Genomic DNA, 20,518 nt, shown 5'->3' with positions numbered 1-20,518 from the left:
CTCAGGTGTCTGCTAGTATACAGTACGATGTGATTGAGTAGTTTAAAAAAGAAAACAATTTCCTTACATCATAACTTTCCCAAATGGAGGCCACATAGAATTTATTGATAGTTTCATATCCGGATTTGAAATTATTTTTTGGTGACGGTATTTACCATTTGCTATTTACTATCCTATATAATGACTGATAAATGAAAATAAAAAAAGAAACAAAGATTTTGCCAACATGGAAAAATTATTGTTTTTTTTCTTGAAAAATAGACTTCAAAATTTGATGGCTACCTGGATATGAAACTAGCAATACATTTTATTTGGCCTTGGGTTTGATAATCTAAATTGTATATTAATATCCAAAGAGATTTTGGCAACCAATATCAACAGTTTGGCTAAACTTGAATCATAACAAAATACATTCCATGTGTAAATTACCTGATTTAATTTCAATAAGATTTGCATCATTGACATTTAAACCTAACAAGTTTTGAAAGCCAAACAATAAAAACACCATTCAATCACCTCTGACTGCCTTGTGTCACCGTGGAACCTCAACCCATCCGAAATAAACCACCTGCTCGGGATGGGGTAACAAAAATCATGAAAACCTGAATTGGTAGAATGTATGTCAATTTAGCATAGTTTATGGAGCTGAGCAAAATCCTATGTTTAGATTAACAAGATTGGCCTGGTTCCATGTGTAATCTGCTTATAAATAGTGCCCTCATTCTTGTTAAGATTTCAACTTTGTACTGTATGGACTCAGATATTTATATATGTATTTTGAAATTGTTTGGTGAATTTGTATGTAAATGTGATGTTCAAGTAACATATGTGGCAAAGACAAGCCAAACCAGTCACTCGTCGCAAATTGTTTCATAGAAAATAGCCAAAACATGCTGAAATGTCAAATTTTAAAAAATCTATTTTATTGCACTAAACTAAGCGTTATATATCTATACATCATGCTATGCTATTATTTTCCCCATTTTCAATGTTTAAACAACACTTTTTAAGGATTTCATGATAGTTTCTGCATGAGAAATGCCTGAAATTATAAACTTTCAAGGCTGATTTCTCATATAATAATAATAGTTGGATTTGTAGAGCGTATCATGCGAAAAAGCCTCTATGCGCTTGGTGATTGAGCTCTTTGAGTTGGACATTTGAGAAAAAAGAAAGTAATAGGCCTATTGTTCTTTAAACAGCTGTATGTTTAAACGCTTGTAACTTCATAAGAAAATGTCGGATTTGAATGATTTTTAGCATTTTAAATTTATTTTACTCTTTAACCATCTATTAATAACTCAAAATCGATTTTTGCGACGAGTGACTTGTTTGGCTTGTCTTTGCCACATATAGACACTGCAAAATATTGATGGTAATGAAATCAACTAAATGGGCAAGGCCCTTATCTATGTTTGTCTGTCTACCCAGGAGTACTGTATACCTGGTAGGATGTTGTAGCATTGAATGTACTAGTTACGTGCGCAAAGCAAGTAGCGTAGTACTAGGTATACTCCCCAAAAGCAGAGAAGGATGCACTTAGTGCTGGTCTGCCATTGTATGTTATCCAGTGACCAGGGATAATAACGCTCAGCGCCTCTGATTATACAATTTGTATAATTTGTATTTATATTTGTATTGGCGCTACACTACAGTATATAAATATTAAGCATTATTATTCTTATTAAGCATTAAATACAGTAGCTTACATGTAAAATAATTTTTTTTAATTTTCAGAAATCTATGCTTACAACAAGACATGTTAAGATTTTAAAGATAGTGTAAAAGTGAAAATGTTGAGAAAATGAATATTTAGTACCTGAAATTCAGAGATAAAACTGTCTTTCTATAATTTCTCATGTTACTGTAAGTACTCTACTTTGTATGATATTTTTTATGTAGGCCTATAAAATTCATAATGTGGAGTTGAATAGCTTGGTGATTAAGATGCTTGCCTTCTCTCCCAGGGTGCTAGGTTCAATTCCTGTCAGTATTACTGGATTTTTTTTTACAACCAAAACAACTCCACCTCCTATTATTGAGATTAAGCCTGTTTTCATACGCAACTCGCCTTTCACATTTACCGGGTAACCTACAGCCCTACAACCAACCATCGTTCATGCTTTACATTATTTAGTGGGTAGTTAGAAGGTAATGCTGTGAAATCGCTAGAGTCAACTTGCATTATGGGATATGGTGTCATGACTTTAATAGCTTTGCTGACTTGTCACTGATCTTGGTTGTACTGTTTTTACATTTATTTAAAATAATTTGGCCTCTATTAAAGCTGAAGCCCAGCTCTTCCATTTTGGTGGTTATGAGCCGGTAGGTTTGGGTGTTCCACTTTGTTCCATCCAGGAAGTTGTTATAGTGACTATCAACTCCCTGTTCCATCGAAACCTTCCTGTATTTGGGTAGATAGACCCCACAAACCTATCCGCGCGAAAGTTGCCTCTTCTGTCCACGCTTTGTTTCGGTTCATTGTTGTTCGGAAAATTAATCGGAAATAATAAAATAAAGTTACAATTTTGAGGTGTAGAAGCAATGTGCATGTTGTCGTCTTTTGAGATTTGAGAGAAACGAGACAGGAACAATGCAACAGATGACCCATATCATCACACTCATGGCATATTGGTTTGGCCTGTAGGCCTAATAGTCATTAATGAAGTTACGAGGATTAGCCTTGGGCAACTTTTTATCGGTAAGTTTGGTGGGTTGACTGGACGGCATTTCAGCCAGATGTGTTTTCAATTACCCATTATGCTTCTTTTGAATTATTTTATACCTAACATTTACCAGGTAATAACACAAACATGAATGGGCCCTTTAGTTTGTGTAAAACATTGTGTATGGATGGATGTTTTTCTTGTGAAAGGAATTGTTGTCGCCTACAAAATAGGACATATAGGTGATATACTGTATTAGCTGTTGTCTGCCTAAATAAATAATAATATAAAAGTGTAGTGTAATCTTTGTGAAGTTTTTAGGTCATATTCTATATGTTTACTATACGTTGTTTACATGACAAGACATGCGTTACGCCACTCTCTTGCAGTTACCAGCGTGACAATCCTTACGTTAACCTGTCAGAGTAATATTCTTGTATGTTAAGTTGTAGATATGACATACAGTACGTTACGTTATCACACTAACTGTAAACGTGACAATCATTACGTTATGTTGTTGGAATATTCATTGTTCGGTTGTCACGATGTTACTCACATTAAAAGATAAATAAATTTATAATTTCGAAATGTCTAGATATTATGTTAATGTGTCATTTCACATTCATAGTCAAGTAGACATCCAAGAACTTGAGTTAAGAAAGTGATTATTTCCTCATGGAATCTAGCAAGCCTTGTTATCTCCAATGACCTCAGTGACCCCGGCACCAAACCATCTAAATCCTAGCACGACAGACTGACGTAAACATTGCTCTCTTGTGCGAGCTTGGCAAGATAACAGGGCTTAGGCCATGGTGAAGACATTTAACTCCTGTGAAAAACAATTTTTAGTGCTATATGGATTGTGTTTGTTAATGTTATTCACAAAGTCTGTAACATTAGAGGAAAAATTCCAACAACTTCCAGTAAGCTGGTCCAATTAGGTGTTTGTTTATTGATTTTAATGCTTAGGCCCAATAAAAAAAATGATTAGTTTATCACCCTTGCACGCATGCCTTCTATGGTACTGTGGAAAAAAAATTGTTTTTTGAAAAAAAAATATTTTTGAAAAAAAAAAAAATTTTTTTTGAATTTTTTATTTTATTTATTTATTTTTTTCATTTATTTTATTAAATAGTTAGTAGATATTGTTTGCATTATCTAAATCATGTTTTACTTTGAATATCAATGCACCAGCAAACAACCCAAGGGTAATATTTGGCTTTAGCAAAATAAAAAATTTAAAAAGAAAGCCTCCCGCCCTCCCTCATCACTTTTCCTGCCCAGATAGGGTGATAAACTAAAAATATTTTTTATAGGGCCTTAACTTGAAATTCTACAAGAAAACTTGTTTATTGAAAGGTATCAACATAATCATTGGTGTACAGAAAATAGTGTGATTTTGACTTTATAATAAAACTGAAAAAACAATATCATAAAAATTAGGTACATTTAGGTACCACTGTGATTTTCTTGTTGATGAGTAAGCCAAGCATTGATGTATCATCTTCAAATATTATTATCTTTATCCTGATCATATAGAGGTTGTTTTTTTTTTAATGTCTTCATGCATAATTTTACCCATCTTACTTACCAAAACATTCATGTTTCAACAAACACAAGCTTGTCAAACAGTGTGGGATAGTAAGGAAAATAATCAATACAATATACTGATACATGATCAATAGTTTACCTATACAGTTTTCAGTACAAACAATTTAAAAAATGATGCATACTGTGTAATTTAAACAAAAGAAAATTAAATTTAAGAAAACATTGACAAAATCAAGGATAATTTAATTACGTTTACAGCTTCCTCAGCTGTAAAGTGGCTTTCGCTGATAATAAAATTGATTTAATTTTATATTTTGTTTTATCAAATTATAATTAATAATTATCATTATTGCATGTGGAATTTATGAAATGCCTATAGCTAATCTTTCTAAAATTGTCTTCTACTTTTGAAGAAATTATTTTTTAAATTTAATGAGTCAATAGTGACCGTAAAAAGAATATGAAAAAATGTTGCTTGCGATCATGGTAGATATGAAATACGTAATTAACGGTAACACAAGAACATCCGATTAAAATGTCAACCGAATATAATTTAACCAATTAGGTGGAGCAACAGCCAGGAAGGGTTAACTGCTGATACGCATTGAGCAGCGAAGGGCAAAGTTTGGTAAATGTAACGGAGAAAGGAAGAGATTACGGGATAAGTCATAAGCGAAACTTCCTTCTCTGAAGGTTTCTGGTTTTGTGTTGGATTATTGCCAAATTTTTGAACGAATGTTTCCTTTTCGTTGACTGTCATTATTTGAAACTTTAAATTCAAAAGAACTAAAATAATACACTTGCTTTTACACTAAGGGGTCGCAAGTCGTGGAGTCTCCTAGAAATCTCCAGCAAATTCATTCATCAATTTTCATGTTTTTACTACTGTTGTATCAATTGTCTACTGGAAATCAGTGCCAAAGTGTATCACCTTGCACAGGAAAATATGATTAGATGTGTTAATAATAAAGCTAATTTGAACAATCACCTAGATGTGGATTCCTAGTGGCGATGCAAGAGATTCCGCCAATAATCCAATGAAAGCACCTGTACAGGTATTGTTATTACCCCTGGTCAATGAATCTGATATACTGTATTGTAACCTCTAAAATCCCCTGCTCTCTGGTGTGTACTCAAAACCATCGCATACAAAGCCACAACATCCTACCAGGTACCTATTTATACTCCTTGGTCAAATGAAAAACGCTCTAAGACATGTTTTCCTGATTTGACAAATCATAATAACTTATAATTACTACAGTATATTTATGCAAAAATTAACTTGACATTAATAACTGATTGTGATGAATGCAAAAAACCCCCATTCAAAAGCTGATAATTTTAATAAATACATGCGTCATCTGTTCTGATAGTGTACTGTGCATCATCAACACGAACAAAAATTAGAATTGTACTTTGTTTTATCAGATCAGTAGGCCTACCTTTGACCTTCATACATGCATACATGACAGCTTTCATTATTGTATAATTATTAAAACTAAATTTTGTTGACAAATGTTTCCTGTAAGAAACCTTGCAAGATGTGTATAATAGAATATTGTTGCATTTTAAAACATAAATAAATAATAAATGCCAAGTAACCGTGTTTATGTTACACCTATTTCAGCATGCCGTCACAGTTGAAATACGTCATATTTCCGCAAATGCCACATATCTGAACTAACATTTAACAATAGAAGATTTCGTTACATAAAATTTCATTTCACGATTCAAAATGATCCCATCTGTTGGATAGTATGCAGTTTTTTTAGTTTTATAGTTTCAATTTTAACTGTTGACATGCAAAGTTGACTCACACTAGCTTCTAAATGGAACAAATGACCAGTAGTAAAATTTACTTAGAAAAGTGTGCACAGATAAAACAGTAACAAACTTGTTTGAATGTCTGCTTGGCGAACTAATAATATATTACTTGCTTGCGGTACACCATGTAGATGGTAAAGAACAGGATTGTTCTCCTACATTGACATTGAGACGTTCTGCACAAAAATAACAGTTCTTTTCAGAACTATCAATGTGGTGTACCGCAAGAGGTAAATGTTGATACTGTAATTCCCAAACTTCTTGAATGTACACTGTATTTATTATTAGGTCAAAAATATGCGTTTATTGGAATACAAGATTCCAATCTTCCCTCAGCTGTCAAAAGTTGTTCCATGATCAAACTATCAACAATTGTGGTATTTTATCTCCAATCTTCTCACTAATCTGCCTTGATTTTCTGCTACGCACATGGAAAAAACGATTTGCAAAGTAATGAACTTTCTACAACTGCATGAGACTTATTAAATGCTAATTGCTTATTTGTTTTTCTTCTTCCAGTAGGAAGGGTTCAGGACATTTGATTTATTATTGTATCCATGGGTGTTCCCTAATTACTCACTAAGGATCAGTTTCCTATGAAGTTCATGCCAATTCATAATTGTTCATTCATGCCTTTAGATGCGCATGTTAATATCTTTCCTCCATGTTAATATTATTGACTTGCGCAGGTTAAAGAAGTAAATATAATCAAGCATTTCCTCAACCTGGGCATGTTATAATTTACTGTACATGATTAAAGAAGCTATACAAAAATTTATACCAATCCATATTAGAGCATGGAGGTATAAATACCTCCATGATTAGAGAGCCCTTTAAACAAGTCATTATTGGAGAAAATGATTGTTTGACGTGGGTTGCACAGCACAAAGACAAGTAAGTTTGGTAAAGCCAATGGCAGACATAAAATTTATTGAACATTCTAGGCAGTAACCTAAACCTGCCCAAGCCTTTTTCTTTTTACATTGAAAATGGTGACAAATTTGTAGGCCTACAAGCGTGTCCTTGTACAAGCGTCGCAACTGTCCTGTCTCCAGGGACAATTTGGGACTTCTGGCCTATAAGGAATACACTTGTGCAAACTGAGTGAATTGAGATAAGGTATGCTTTACATTTTCATCCAGTCATATTTTTATTTGACAAAAACAAGTGCATTTTTATATTACCTGCACAATTTAAAGACATCTATACAATCAAGCATTGCCACCAACTTGGTTATTTTAATTAGAGAAACTTGCTATAGCTAAAAATAATCACTACATATGAACATAATGTTCTTTTTGGGGGGAGGGACGGGGAGGGAAGCAAATGTCTCTACTGATTAAACTTATTTGACTCCTTAAAAATCATTATAAATGTAAGTAATTTAAATAGCCTTCAATGATTTTGATTTCTCTATGCCTACAATGATTAAATTTTAAAAAGCTGCAAGAGTAATTGAAATATATATTCAACCTATTTCATAAACCAGCAATCCTTACAATTATTATCAATGCAAATTAAACCAGCAATCCTTACAATTATTATCAATGCAAATTCTTTAAAAAATGATTACAAAAATTATATATATAAAAAAAATACACATAGACTTCCTCATGAATTGATGATCAAAGGAAATCACTTGCTGTAAAATTGTTACATCAGGGAGTTGTTCTAAATAACAACTCCCTGGTTTATCTTCAGGAATAAAAGCTGCTTTTTATCTATAAAACATCCATCAAAAACATCCATCAACAAAGTGAAATATCACTATAAAAGCAATAACATAATCAAATGAAATACTTACCGAATAATTTGCAAAGCCAATAGGTACACTTAATTTCTTATTATGAAACGCTACTCGTGAAACTTTAGTCCACAATGATGCATGTAATCCAAGTTGTGTCATAAAGGTTTTCCTGGCCTACTTTAACAAGTTGTAATATAACTACAAGCATCAAGTGACGTTATAAATTGCAAGTAAGTCAATAGAGGGCTCACTTCAACTTTTAAATAGTACCCAGACAGATTTACAGTTTCAATACAAAATGCCACGCATAAACTGTCTAATACCAATTTAAGGTTTTAAAGCTCAGAAATCATATCTTTAATGATAACAGAATGAAAACTGATACATTTGGCCAGTCTCTGATTGATTGAATGTTTAATTAACTTTATTTGATTCTTTAAATGAGTGGAATCACCTAGCTGAAGCTCCATTGTTGGCCATCTTCAGGCTAAGCACTCTCACCTTATTAACTAGTTGTTCTTAATTGTTATTTCTTACCGATATTACTTTGAATAGTTCTGCCATACAACAATACAATCTCAATCTCTTGCCTTACGATAATCCATAACCAAATATAATAACAACAATGGTTTTACAGTGGCAACTTACTTGAGTATAGGACCAACAGTAGTAATAAGATTCTTAATTGGAGGTAAAAAAAAAAGCTGAAAAATCTATTCTGATTTGGAAATTTTTACAGAATGGGATGTTAGATAATATTACTAATGTTATGGTGCTATTCAATAGAATAGGACACCAGTATACACATCAAAAAAGAATGATACTCGCTCGTTCTGTTTAACATACAGTATTATTTTAATTCAACAATACTTTAATTTTTTTGGTTTTTCTTTTTATGTTAAAATTTCAATTATTTTCCCTCCCTATGAACCACCCTTCAACTCTTAACTTTTGTCCTCATCTTGAACAACACTTTTAGTTTACTCTTCTTTATTTCAATATGTTGTAATTCATAAAATTTTGTACCATTGGCCGTATTCATACTTGATATTTTTTTAGCGATAATCATACGTGTGTTTCCTAGCAGCCCAAGGTGTAGATTTTCTAGGTGTTCATATACTTGTTGAAGTTATCGCGCAATACACAGAGTCTAAAGATTTGACATGCTGAAGAAGATTTATTGTGCAATGGATTTTCAGAATTCTTTTCAACAAATCCCGATTCGGGGCACATATTTAATTTGATTAGTGGTAATCTCTATCTACCAAATCGTACAGGTAAGTTTGAATGAGCCCAGGCCTAGATACAATATCAATACAAAACTATCTATTATTATTCTAAAATATTTTCACACTTGTCTTATTGCAGTAATCTTCAATCTATAAATTACCAAGCTAGACTGAACTGATTCTATTTGAAACTTCGCCCTACGCACCAACCTTCGAAATAGCTAAACCAAAGGTCCAAGATAGGTCTTGGTGGCCCTCTGGTCTGTAGTACTACTTCTACGTTCTACTGGAGGCTGGAGCACCAGGAAAGCCAGGCTGAAGGCAGGGGCCTAGGCCTAGCCTTTCCAGCTGGCGTCAGCCTGATATAGGCTCAGGAGATTGCATTACATTTATTTTTTAAAATTATATTAAAAGAGAAATTAAACCGTCTTACCTAGAGAGTAAACCACAGTTTTATGTACTACACAAGTCACATTTTCGTGTTTGATGAATGGACGTAGCGTTGGTTTGTTTACACCAAGCGCCCTCTATATTATTACTTCGCGGTGTTTTTTTTCCAATGTTTACCACAGAGGGCGTTTACAACTAAATGATTGATGGAACCACACAGCAAATATAAACACTGCACGTACATCTGCTAACACTTCAACCATAACAACACGAATGGTACATCTAAATTCTCAGTAAGGTCGTTCAGTACTCAGAAAACAGCTTACTTTAAGCTGTTATTACTTTAACATACATGTTATTTGTAGACTTTATTCTGAAACCATGTTGGCAAGATTTCGTCAAGCCGTGAACACGGTTTTAGGGAACATGCAAAATTTACCACAGCAGTTGCAGAATCGGCTAGGTGGAAATTCCACAGCTAAACAACAGCAAACGGCTGCAGCTACAGATGATGCCTCTTTGGCTAAGAAGACAGAAAAGGAGAAGGTAGATAAGTTTGATTACACAAGACCAGAGTTTCTCCAGCTTAGTTTTGACGAGGTGGAAGTTACCGCTGATCATCATGTTAGGCCAATTTTAGTGCCCCGAGATGTGTCAAAATTGCCTTGGAACACAGGTTATGCTGAGTAAGTATGGAGTGATGTGATGATGATGTATAGGGCCTACATCCATGATTTATTAAAATATTCTAAAGTTCACCATTCTGGTAAGCCGGACACGGCAACGCGAGTTAGGTTATGACATCTCGCTGGGGGTGACTGTATAATTGATCACGCAATAACGAGGGGGCGCGTCGTCCTGTAATTCGAAACAGCTATAATGTTGAGACGGGAAGTGCATAGTACGACGTTCATGGTTGACTGAATTCCCCGTCGCAGCTCCCCGCGTCACCCATTTCGAAAGCTCGCTAATGAGAGCAAAGTCGGATTCGTCGATGCAGTGAGTGCCTGACTTATAGTATAAATTTTCTATTGTTGATATGCTATCTTAGCACGGTACCTCCCATGATGGAGCACAGTTTTATTATGCAATTAAAATCAAGGTGCGAATACACTAGAAAGTAGAAGCCGAAGGATCCATTATGTCTTGTTTCTTGAATGAGAGTCGGTGATTGGTCAGAATATTTGTTGTCGCGCGATAGTTTTTGAAAAATAGAAAATTATTCTGCTGAGCGCGTAGTCGTGTCGCATTCTTTGTGGATGACTATAAAGAAAGCAATAGTGTCTATTTTTTTCTGCCGCTGTTGCACTCTCTAACTAAAAAAAGGTAAAAGCTTAGCTATTTTCTGTAGTGTCCAAAACGACTAAATATTTGCTTTATAAAGTCAGTTGCATTGTTTTATGTAATGTATTTTAATCATTTAACTGCTGGTTGTAGCCCATTGCGATATGATCAATACAATAACTGTGCGTGTGCATTAGCTGTACATATGAGAATGCTTTGTTACTAGTAGTAATACGTACACCAACATTCTTTGATACAATGAATAAACTAATTGTGGTTGATGGCATATGGTTATATAACAAGGTGATTGACTTTTAAAAAAATGAAAAGACAATTGCCAGTGCTGAAATAATTCATCATAATTTTTACACTACATTTTGATCTCTTTAACGAATGTCTACCAGGACATTAAGTTAGTTAGACCTACCTAATAATAAAATCAAGTTCATCAATACCACAATCAATTTATTCATTGCTCTAACAAAATTTTTATTTTTTATAGAATGCTCAATATTGCAAAGTGTATTCACATAGCTCATTATGCCAAGACCATGTCATGCTTTACATTATTATCCAGTCATTGGATTAAACACACTACAGAACACATTCTCAGGCCCCTTGGGGAACTAGTAATGTTTAATCAGTTTTATTGGTATTCAAAACCTACCATGTACTATGCCAATACACTTATGGCTATAGAGATATAATAGTGCCTTGCCCGAGGACACAAAGGTTTGAATCCTCATTCTCAACCTTTCGTTCGATTGAAGGCCCAAAGTCTTACAGTGTATACCCACATCACATGATTCATATTTTAATTCTTGTAAGTCGGCCCTCAACGGCACCATTTAAAAGTTCCACTGTACTGTGTTGCCAAATGCATGTTCAAAAAGTACTGTACTGTGTTGTTGTGTGTTATAAGTCAAAGTATAATAATTATAAAATGTTATGAAATATATGACATGACTAAAAGATACAGTACACCATTGCTGTTCATGAACATCAGGCCAAATACATTCGTTCCTACAGTAATGTAGAATAGGAACCAATATGAACTAATGAGTATACATTGTAAAGATATAATTACATTGACAGAAAATTATGACAGAAAACAATAGTTGTCATAATGCACAACCGGTTCCATATCAAATACATGAAATTTGTGGGTTCCTGTAGGCATCCCCACTGAGTGAACCTGCCCTGGCTACAGTAACTGAGGGCTTCAGCCCTCTACCCAGCTGACACCAGTGCACAATCAAAATTCCAATAGGAAACTCATTATTCAAGCTATACAGTAATTCACAACAGCCTACAACAATTAGAAATATTAACCATAATACTACAAATATATTTGCAATAATACAGTATGACAATCAAATACACTTAAATATTTTGTTCTGCTGTAATCAACGACTATTAAAATCAAAACCACTCAATTAAATGATTTTAAATGACAGATATGATATGATTTAATAAAAGTATGTGGTATCTATGTATACAGTAGTAACATATTCAACTTAACCACCAATGTGATGAAGCTATAAATGACTAGTGTAATTTCCATAAGGACAAATAAATTCGATTCTGAATCTGATTTTACATTACATTTATGAAATGATTTTAAAAAGAACCCCAAAACACATCATATTTAAAAATTAATGAATATGAAATTATACTTTACTCTAATATGACTAATGTTTCGACATTGAACAATTAATTTGGATAAAAAATTAATTTCTAAATGTATAATTTCAAATCTCTATTGGCCAGACTGTATTATGGAACAACTGGTTTTACTTCCTCTGTGAATTAAACTATCTTAAGGAACCGGTTGTGCATTATGACAACTGTTGTTTTCTGTCAATGTAATTATATCTTACAATGTATACTCATTAGTTCATATTGGTTCCTATTCTACATTACTGTAGGAACGAATGTATTTGGCCTGATGTTCATGAACAGCAATGGTGTACTGTATCTTTTAGGAGGGTGGGGGAGAATGACAAAAAATTAGGTTTATGTGTCTCAAATTATTACCAGTATTTTTTCAATTTTAATTTTTAAAATTCAAGATTAATGATTCATGTATTCATTGTCATATCAAATACATGAAATTTGTGGGTTCCTGTAGGCATCCCCACAGAGTGAATCTGCCCTGGCTAACTGAGGGCTTCAGCCCTCTACCCAGCTGACACCAGTGCACAATCAAAATTCCAATAGGAAACTCATTATTGAAGCTATACAGGAATTCACAACAGCCTACAACAATTAGAAATATTAACCATAATACTACAAATATATTTGCAATAATACAGTATGACAATCAAATACACTTAAATAATTTGTTCTGCTGTAATCAACGACTATTAAAATCAAAACCACTCAATTAAATGATTTTAAATGACAGGCGATGACTCAAGAGTTTTGTTATGTTGGCTTGATTGGAGGCTTATCGTAGATATTAAGATCAATATTAACAAATAGAATGAATTGGAATTACACCGTAAGATTTGGTGAGAGAGACGTGGCTGAAATATTGACCGAATGTCGGATATTTAATACTTCGTGGGCAAACTTCCCTTGATCCGTGACAAGGACATCAACTTAACACGCAGATTATTATTTTATGAATTTCAATAGGTTTCCTATAGAAATTCCAAGGAATATTAATTGTTTTACTGCAGTTATTCTGGAAACCTCTTCAAACATTAAATAAAAAACAAATATTTTTGGTTTTGCCTGTCTATTTTTAAAGTGTTAATCAGTGAGTAAAATACAGTATATATCAAATGATGTGGACAATTATATAAAAAAAGAATTGAAAAGGACAAAATATACAGTAATATTGATAAAACTTTCAATTGAAATCCAAATGCTGTACAGACATTAAAAATATCTATCAGAAAATCTGAAAAACTCCTTTTCAAAAATATCTTATTTTAAGGATCAAAAAATTAATAACCTTCAATGATACAAATAAATATTTGCTTGTTTACGACTCTTTTATTTTAAAGTCCTGTCCAGACTATCAAATTGTTTAAATCATGTGACATGCCTAAATATGGTCATGATGACATCCCATCATGACCATATATAGGCATATCATGATTATAGGAGCAAACAACAATTTTTTGTCAAAATAACATTTGATAGTGTGGACAGCTTTTTAGTCTACAAAAATTCTATTTTTTTTATTTCCAGCCAATACAGCAATGATGGTACTTGTAGATATGCTCATTAATTAATAAGGAAGTTGTTTTTTTTTCATTCAGAGTTTCCAATTGCAAACTAATAATTTACTTAAATATACCATGGAGGAAAAAAATAATAAAAATAATTTATTATAATAAATAATTTATTTTTTTCCTCCATGAATATACAAAGTATTATTAAATTATTCTTTGTTGTCTGATTTTTTTTCTCATTATAGATAGGAATATCTTTAATGACCTCATTTATAAAAGCTAAAGTTTGGGAGTTGTCAGAAATATCCTTGCATCTGTATTAAAGGGATTTTCAACTGACCTTAAATCTGGCAAGTTATGACAAACAGCGAAAAGTGCATAGCAAGCGTTATTGTTGTTCGGTCAACTTTAGATTGGTGTGATTTGTTGTGCCAGTTAGAAATAAGGGTGGATTGTCTGGGTATTTTTTATATGCCTGACCTACTTCTAATTTTTCACCCCATACATTTTTGCCATTAAAATGGAGACTTCTGGGATAAAATATCTGTGGTTAAGCTCTCAATTTATTTAAAAAGCTTGAGAATTGCTCTTTTCCTACATCATTTTCAGCTTCCTGAGGAAACAATATTATATGACTCTGGATTTTTTAGATTTTGGATGGTCATACCTAGGTAACACAAGCTTTTTGCCTTTATTATCATGTACAGTACTGTTCTCTTAAATTCATAATTTTTAATGTTATAAAAACAAATATAACTGAAAAAGAAGGCAATAATTTTAATCATTATACCAAGGAGAATATGTATTAAATGACCTAAAGAGTGAATATACCAATCCACAAGAATAGTGTTGAATATTTCGCCGTATGAACGACACATCAGCAACATCATTTACTGTTTATTTTTAATTACTGTAGCAGAATGCACATTATTACAGTATTATCATTTTTGTCTAATTTATCATTGTTTTTTAACAATGCCGATACAAACACAGGTATGTGGACTTGGAAACAAGTTTTTCAGTATGTCTTCGTGTAATTGTCAGGATCATCGACTGTTTATTATGGAAATCAAAGTTCATGAGAAACATACCGTGTATAATAGGGCAAAGTTGTACCACATGACAAAGAGCATCAAGGCAGGAGTTATCCAAAGGAGGCTTAAACAGGGAACATTACTGGGAATCCCTCGGGGCCAAGGACATGCGTTTGTGTCAGGATATGGGATAATTCAAAGATTATTTCAGGAGAACTGTGCAGAAATTTTAAAGTAGTCTTGGTCATCTTGATGATGATATAATATACATCATATAACAACATTATTCAAAATTTCACTGTACAATTGTACAAAATAAAACAAGAAACAAACAAACTTAACATTTTTCAGTCAATCATCATATTTTTGCAACACTTACCAGTAGTTCTTCGTCGTGCAGGAATCATTTAATATTGTTTTCATGAAAATTTTGCTTATTTTATTGCACCCCTCAATGTTGACTTAGAATGTCTGCTGTACCTTTAGTTGTTAAGTATATATTACTGTATCATCATACACATTTTTCTGCTTTCCTTTAGAAATACTATGCTGTATGATGACATGGAAAGTATACAATGGGACTTTAGCTTGACAATGTTAACAAAACTTGGCTTCTTATTCCAGTGACTCTAGTTTTAGCCTTAAATTTGTTCTTAAAATCAAACCAAATCATCTCTATTCCCTAAGCCTTATAATACAACGGTCTATCAGTGCATTACATGGTAAATCCTCATTCTAATAAAAAGTATTACATATTTTAACGTAATCGAAAATATCATTATTAAAATAATTTACGGGATCAAAAGGTTATCTTTCCTTCAGATCCTTAATCTTTAATTTCTTCATCTCTTAAGAATGAACACGAACATGAATATTAGATCGACTGCGTGGATCCGTTTTCATTCATGCGATAGGATTCAATTCTATACCGAAGCATTGCGTGGTGTTTATTTATCTATCGTGACTAAAGATTTATTGATGTTCAAATTCTTATCTCCCTGCGTAATAAAAAGCTGATTAGTAGTAATGGAATCACGTTGAGCTGTGTCGCTGTTCTCGGCTTACCATTGGGACTTCTTTTTCAGCACCTGATAAAGGAAGCTTAGTCAGAGTTTTCTTACAACGTTTAAAGCCAGCCTACGGAATAAAACACATTTTAATATGTTGTACAACTGAGTTTTCTAAGATTTTTAAATTTATTTTAAAACTGGGGGAAATGGTGGAAAGAAAGGGTGTTAACGCCCCTTTTCATTAAGTTTTTAAATATTCAAATGTATCGTTTACCGTTGACGAGTTTTTCATCACACACCCTTTTTATGCCTTAGAAAAATCTGTTGTAGAACATATCAAAATATGGTTCTCCTCCGGAGCCCGGCTTTAAATTAAAAATCGTGCAAAGCATTATTAGAAATTTCATAGTTTTGCCGACTGTTCAATTGTGCTGTACCATTGATTTCACAGATTGGATGACAATTTACGAATAATTCGCCCATTAGTCCTGGATTCTGCGAACAAATATACAGACTCAGATTTAAAGGTCAATGCAGTCCTAAAAGGTCAAAATAGAAATGTGATGAACTTTATCCCATTTCCACATTTTGATGTTATTGTTTTTAAGCCTGCATTATCCTTACGGAAGGAACAATCTCCATCTTCGAATTATGTCGCTATGTGCATACAAACTTCTTTGATAACACCTATAGAACTCCTACCCGCAACCTTTTTAGCCCATGACCCAAAATATATCTCAGCCACTCAGACGTGATCCATCAAAATCCGAAGGCAAATTTCCACCTGAATTTCATAGTAAAATTATTGAATATGATTTTTTTTTAAAATTTAGTCAATAAATCAATCTGTCGTTTTATACGTGCTAGGGATAGCGTTTATCAGAAGAACCACCCACTTAATTCTTTTGGCAATTAGTTAAAAAGTACTATCACCCACAAAATTAATATAAAATCCCTAAAAATGAAGAAACAACTTTGAATTGAATTACACATTTAACAAAACCATGCAAGTTATTAAATCTTTCAATAAGTTGAAGATTTTTAAAAATGATTGATTTACGGACATTTTATTATACATAAATTTATGGGTCATGCGAAGACTTAGACACATTAAATTTAAGAAAATACTGTTTCCTCATTAATAATTTTTTAACTGAAAGCCAAACACATTGCAATGAACAAAACTAACACTTTCAGGTAGTCATACCTAAAGTACAGAATAATGTTTTGATAATATACTTTTTAACACCCAAAAGTAAACTGACACACATGCCACACTTCAATTGCACTATTGTTTAATGGAATTTGATTTCTTTTTAACAATCTAAATTCAATTCAATTAAATTCAACTTCAGAATATCATATCCATAGCACGAAACACTATTAATAACAAAAGAGATTATGTGACCCATCAACATTTTTTTCCACCACCCAAACATTGGTTTGAGACCCATAGGTTGCGGAATGGTGCTGTAGACAATCCCAGTGAGTGGGATCACAATGAAAATTCACCTTTAAGATGAATTATTTCAGTCGTTAAATGAGTAGTTTTATTCATTCATTTGTACCTTAATCTAAATATACAACTTTGATTTGAAAGTTCTTTTGTGTTTCATATGTGTTTGATGGCATCACATACGGATCCAGGAATTGAAAAATTAGAGAGGGCCCGGGAAGGTACATTCGCAGATGGAGGATCCATCTCGGATCCTAAACTTGCCCTCCAATGACTATTTATGTTGCAGTGAAAGCTTTTTAGCTTTTGTCAGCACTGGTAATTATAGTCTACTACTTGTTTAGTATGGTGGTACACCTGACAAGCATATACTACTATTAATTTTTTGTTGCGAAAAAAAACCAAAAAACATATTTACACTTTTTTTTTTCATTTCAGAGTAATAAACGGCGGTAAAACAAGGTGCAATGAAGATCAAGCTATAGCTTGCCATTTTAAATTGAAAGCAAAATTAATGGAGCACATTAATCCAACAACTCCAGAAGGCATTGATGTCAGCTCCAGTGAAATTGTAAGTATCCCTTTAATGAGTTGAGTCGTAGGTCAAATTTCGTCACTATTATATCTAGTTGTCTAAACCTTATAGTTCCTAAGCTTTATAGTTATAATTAATTAATTTTTTTTTCTAAATTCTCATCTAACAAGTAGATAAGATTTTCGATGGTATTATTAGCCAAGAGTTGCTGACTCTATGTTCCGAAAGTGGTTTTCTTGTACAGTGTTTATGGAGGAAGGGGACGTCTAACTCCCCTCTCCCACTATCAATACCCATGAATGTCAAATATGTTTCAAGGAAATAATGTAATATAAAGAAAGCAAAATTAAGTAAGATATGATTCTGAAATGTTGAACTTTTTTTTAAGATTATTCTTAAAAATGTGAAAACAACTCTTGTATAGATTAGGTTTCAGGATCAATAAATTAATAAAGAAATGTTATTTTTTGTATAGAACTGATAATTAGATAATTCAATTATGCAGATCTGATTTTTGTTTTTGTTTACATTTTATTTTATTAAAAACAATAGGGCAAATTACTGTACATATTTTCATTTGTAAAGCAAAATAAAATAAAGCAACTCATTGCTGCCCATTTTAGTTAATCCTAAAATCTTGGATGGGCTCCCAACCCCTTGGCACCCACATCAACAGTCCCATTTCCTGGCAACCACCCGACGTCTTTCTATGATGTTCACAACTTGACGAGGCACTCGCAATGGATTTGCTTAGCCTACCACCAACAATCAGCAAATTACAAATCACGTAAAGTGAAGACTACAAATATTATACTATGATGAAACAATGAAAACAAACTACTCAAATTCCAGACCACACATTACTGTTCATGGACTTCAGCCAATGTTTCTGCTCTCAATACCTTGTGCATCAGACGCCAACTTCGTGAAGGTATCTGTTATTTTCTGATACTTCGGTTTGTGTAACAGTCGACCAATCATTCAGCTGTTGATAAGACGGAACGAGTTATGTTTACACTTCCTCGCTAATTCAACACTGATGACTCTCTAGGTCATTCGGGTCGTTGGTCCTTGGTAAACAATTAGATAGTATAGTAATTCAAAGGCATGGTAACTAATTTGCTGAGAGCTATGTAGTTGGCAGATTTGAAGGGACTTCCCTGCATGGTCTCTTACAATCGAGGGGCACGTACGGAACTTTCCAGGGCCAGGGTTAGGTTAGGCCCCTGTAATGTAGTGACCTTCTCCTGTGCTTCTTAGTTATTTTTGGCTTTTTTAAGGGTCTGCGGCTTCCTTTTCTCTGATTCATAATCAATAAGGATTGTTAATGTGTCTAATGGGGGCAGGAGAGGGAATCATAAACATACCTCACCTATTCATGCCCTTGATTTATCATTATCATAATCAACATTATCATAATAATTATTGTAATTATCAGCATCATTATGCCAAAAAAATTGTTTCCCTTTACAATAACAAATGGAGTCAGGGTCAGTTGGTTGGGGATATTGTTTTGATCATTATAATTATCGTTGTCATGTACATGATCACCATTATTATCATCGTCGTCGCCGCCGCCGGTGTTGTGGTTGCAGCAGCCATCATCACCATCACTACTACTACCACCAAGCTTGGTTTTTAAGATGCTTTTCTTCCACTGTCATGATTCTGGGGTCGAGTCCTCTCAGTGATAGGAATTCTCCTCATGACCCAAAACAAATTCACTCCCTGAGCCTCTTATTCTTAATGAGACTTAGATTTATGTCTGCCATCATGCGTAGCAGTACATTTTTTTTTGTTGAAAAATATTGCTACTGTGATTCGGTTTGCTACTACCGTCCTTGGCCCTTTTGTGTACTGTAAGTAAAATGAATCATTATCATCATCGTCATCATTGTTGAATCATCAATTTTATTCCATACAGAAATCAGAGCACAGTTTTTTTAATAAAGCTATTTTTAAAGCAATTTTAAGGATGTTTAGAATGGATGTATTTCTTAAAAAACCTCTGTAGAGAAATGGTCTACTGTGTGGCCCTTTGCAAGATGTAAAGTAATGGTAAACACATTTTTGGGACCTCATAACAAAATACAACTTCCATCCTGTTATTGAGAAATCCTCAAACGATTTGAATGGTAACCAGAAAATGTCAGTCAAAGCAATTGTATGACACAATTGTAGAAATTAAACCTTCTCCCTTATTCAACCACATCCGTTTGTTAATTGCCTCACATACAAGCTGATGGTAATTGTACCCACAAGGGTGCCATCCCCTGCGCCCCTGGGGAGCTTGCAGGATGTAATACAATAGAATTCATATTTGAAGATCTTCCGAATGTCACTACCAATTCGAATGGACAATTGAAACTTGCCTGCATTTCTCAATGAAATTTTAGCTTTTTTAGTTAATTCATGAGCAGAACCGTGAATATTAATTATTGCTGTTTATAGTCAGTTCCTGACTAGTCTTATTATACTCCAGTTCCTGACAAGTCTTATTATACTCATCAACTTTTTCATGGATGAGACAGATCTTACTGTACTTTGCACTTTATTCTAGAAGGTCATTGTATCATAAACTGTACAATCTGTCTCGTATACACATTT

The 20,518-nt window shown here is 33.4% G+C and overlaps 2 protein-coding genes across 5 annotated transcripts in view; one reads left to right on the top strand and one right to left on the bottom strand.

Annotated features, from left to right (window-relative positions):
• Positions 1 to 9,511, bottom strand: part of LOC117115070 (cadherin-like and PC-esterase domain-containing protein 1) — a 53,289-nt gene extending 43,778 nt beyond the window's left edge. Inside the window, exon 1 of one of the 2 annotated variants that reach the window (XM_033258727.1) lies at positions 9,451 to 9,511. The gene's annotated coding sequence lies outside the window, so the exon portion shown is untranslated. Of the gene's footprint in view, positions 1 to 7,845; positions 7,976 to 9,450 lie in introns of those variants that run through there. The other variant, XM_033258728.1, reaches the window with a different exon arrangement.
• LOC117115071 (protein phosphatase 1H-like) overlaps positions 1,776 to 20,518 on the top strand; it is a 54,218-nt gene continuing 35,475 nt past the window's right edge. Inside the window, exons 1-2 of one of the 3 annotated variants that reach the window (XM_033258731.1) lie at positions 1,776 to 1,866; positions 17,815 to 17,947. In XM_033258731.1, the coding sequence (XP_033114622.1) occupies positions 1,859 to 1,866; positions 17,815 to 17,947 (141 nt within the window). In that variant the 5' untranslated portion in view covers positions 1,776 to 1,858. Of the gene's footprint in view, positions 1,867 to 9,614; positions 10,094 to 17,674; positions 17,695 to 17,814; positions 17,948 to 20,518 lie in introns of those variants that run through there. The other 2 variants (XM_033258730.1, XM_033258732.1) reach the window with 2 other exon arrangements.

This window comes from Anneissia japonica, unplaced genomic scaffold (assembly GCF_011630105.1).
Source record: "Anneissia japonica isolate Jap-2015-1 unplaced genomic scaffold, ASM1163010v1 scaffold24_len2511860_cov200, whole genome shotgun sequence".
In the NCBI taxonomy this organism is placed as follows: domain Eukaryota; kingdom Metazoa; phylum Echinodermata; class Crinoidea; order Comatulida; family Comatulidae; genus Anneissia; species Anneissia japonica.
This window is presented reverse-complemented; position numbering and strand designations above follow the sequence as displayed.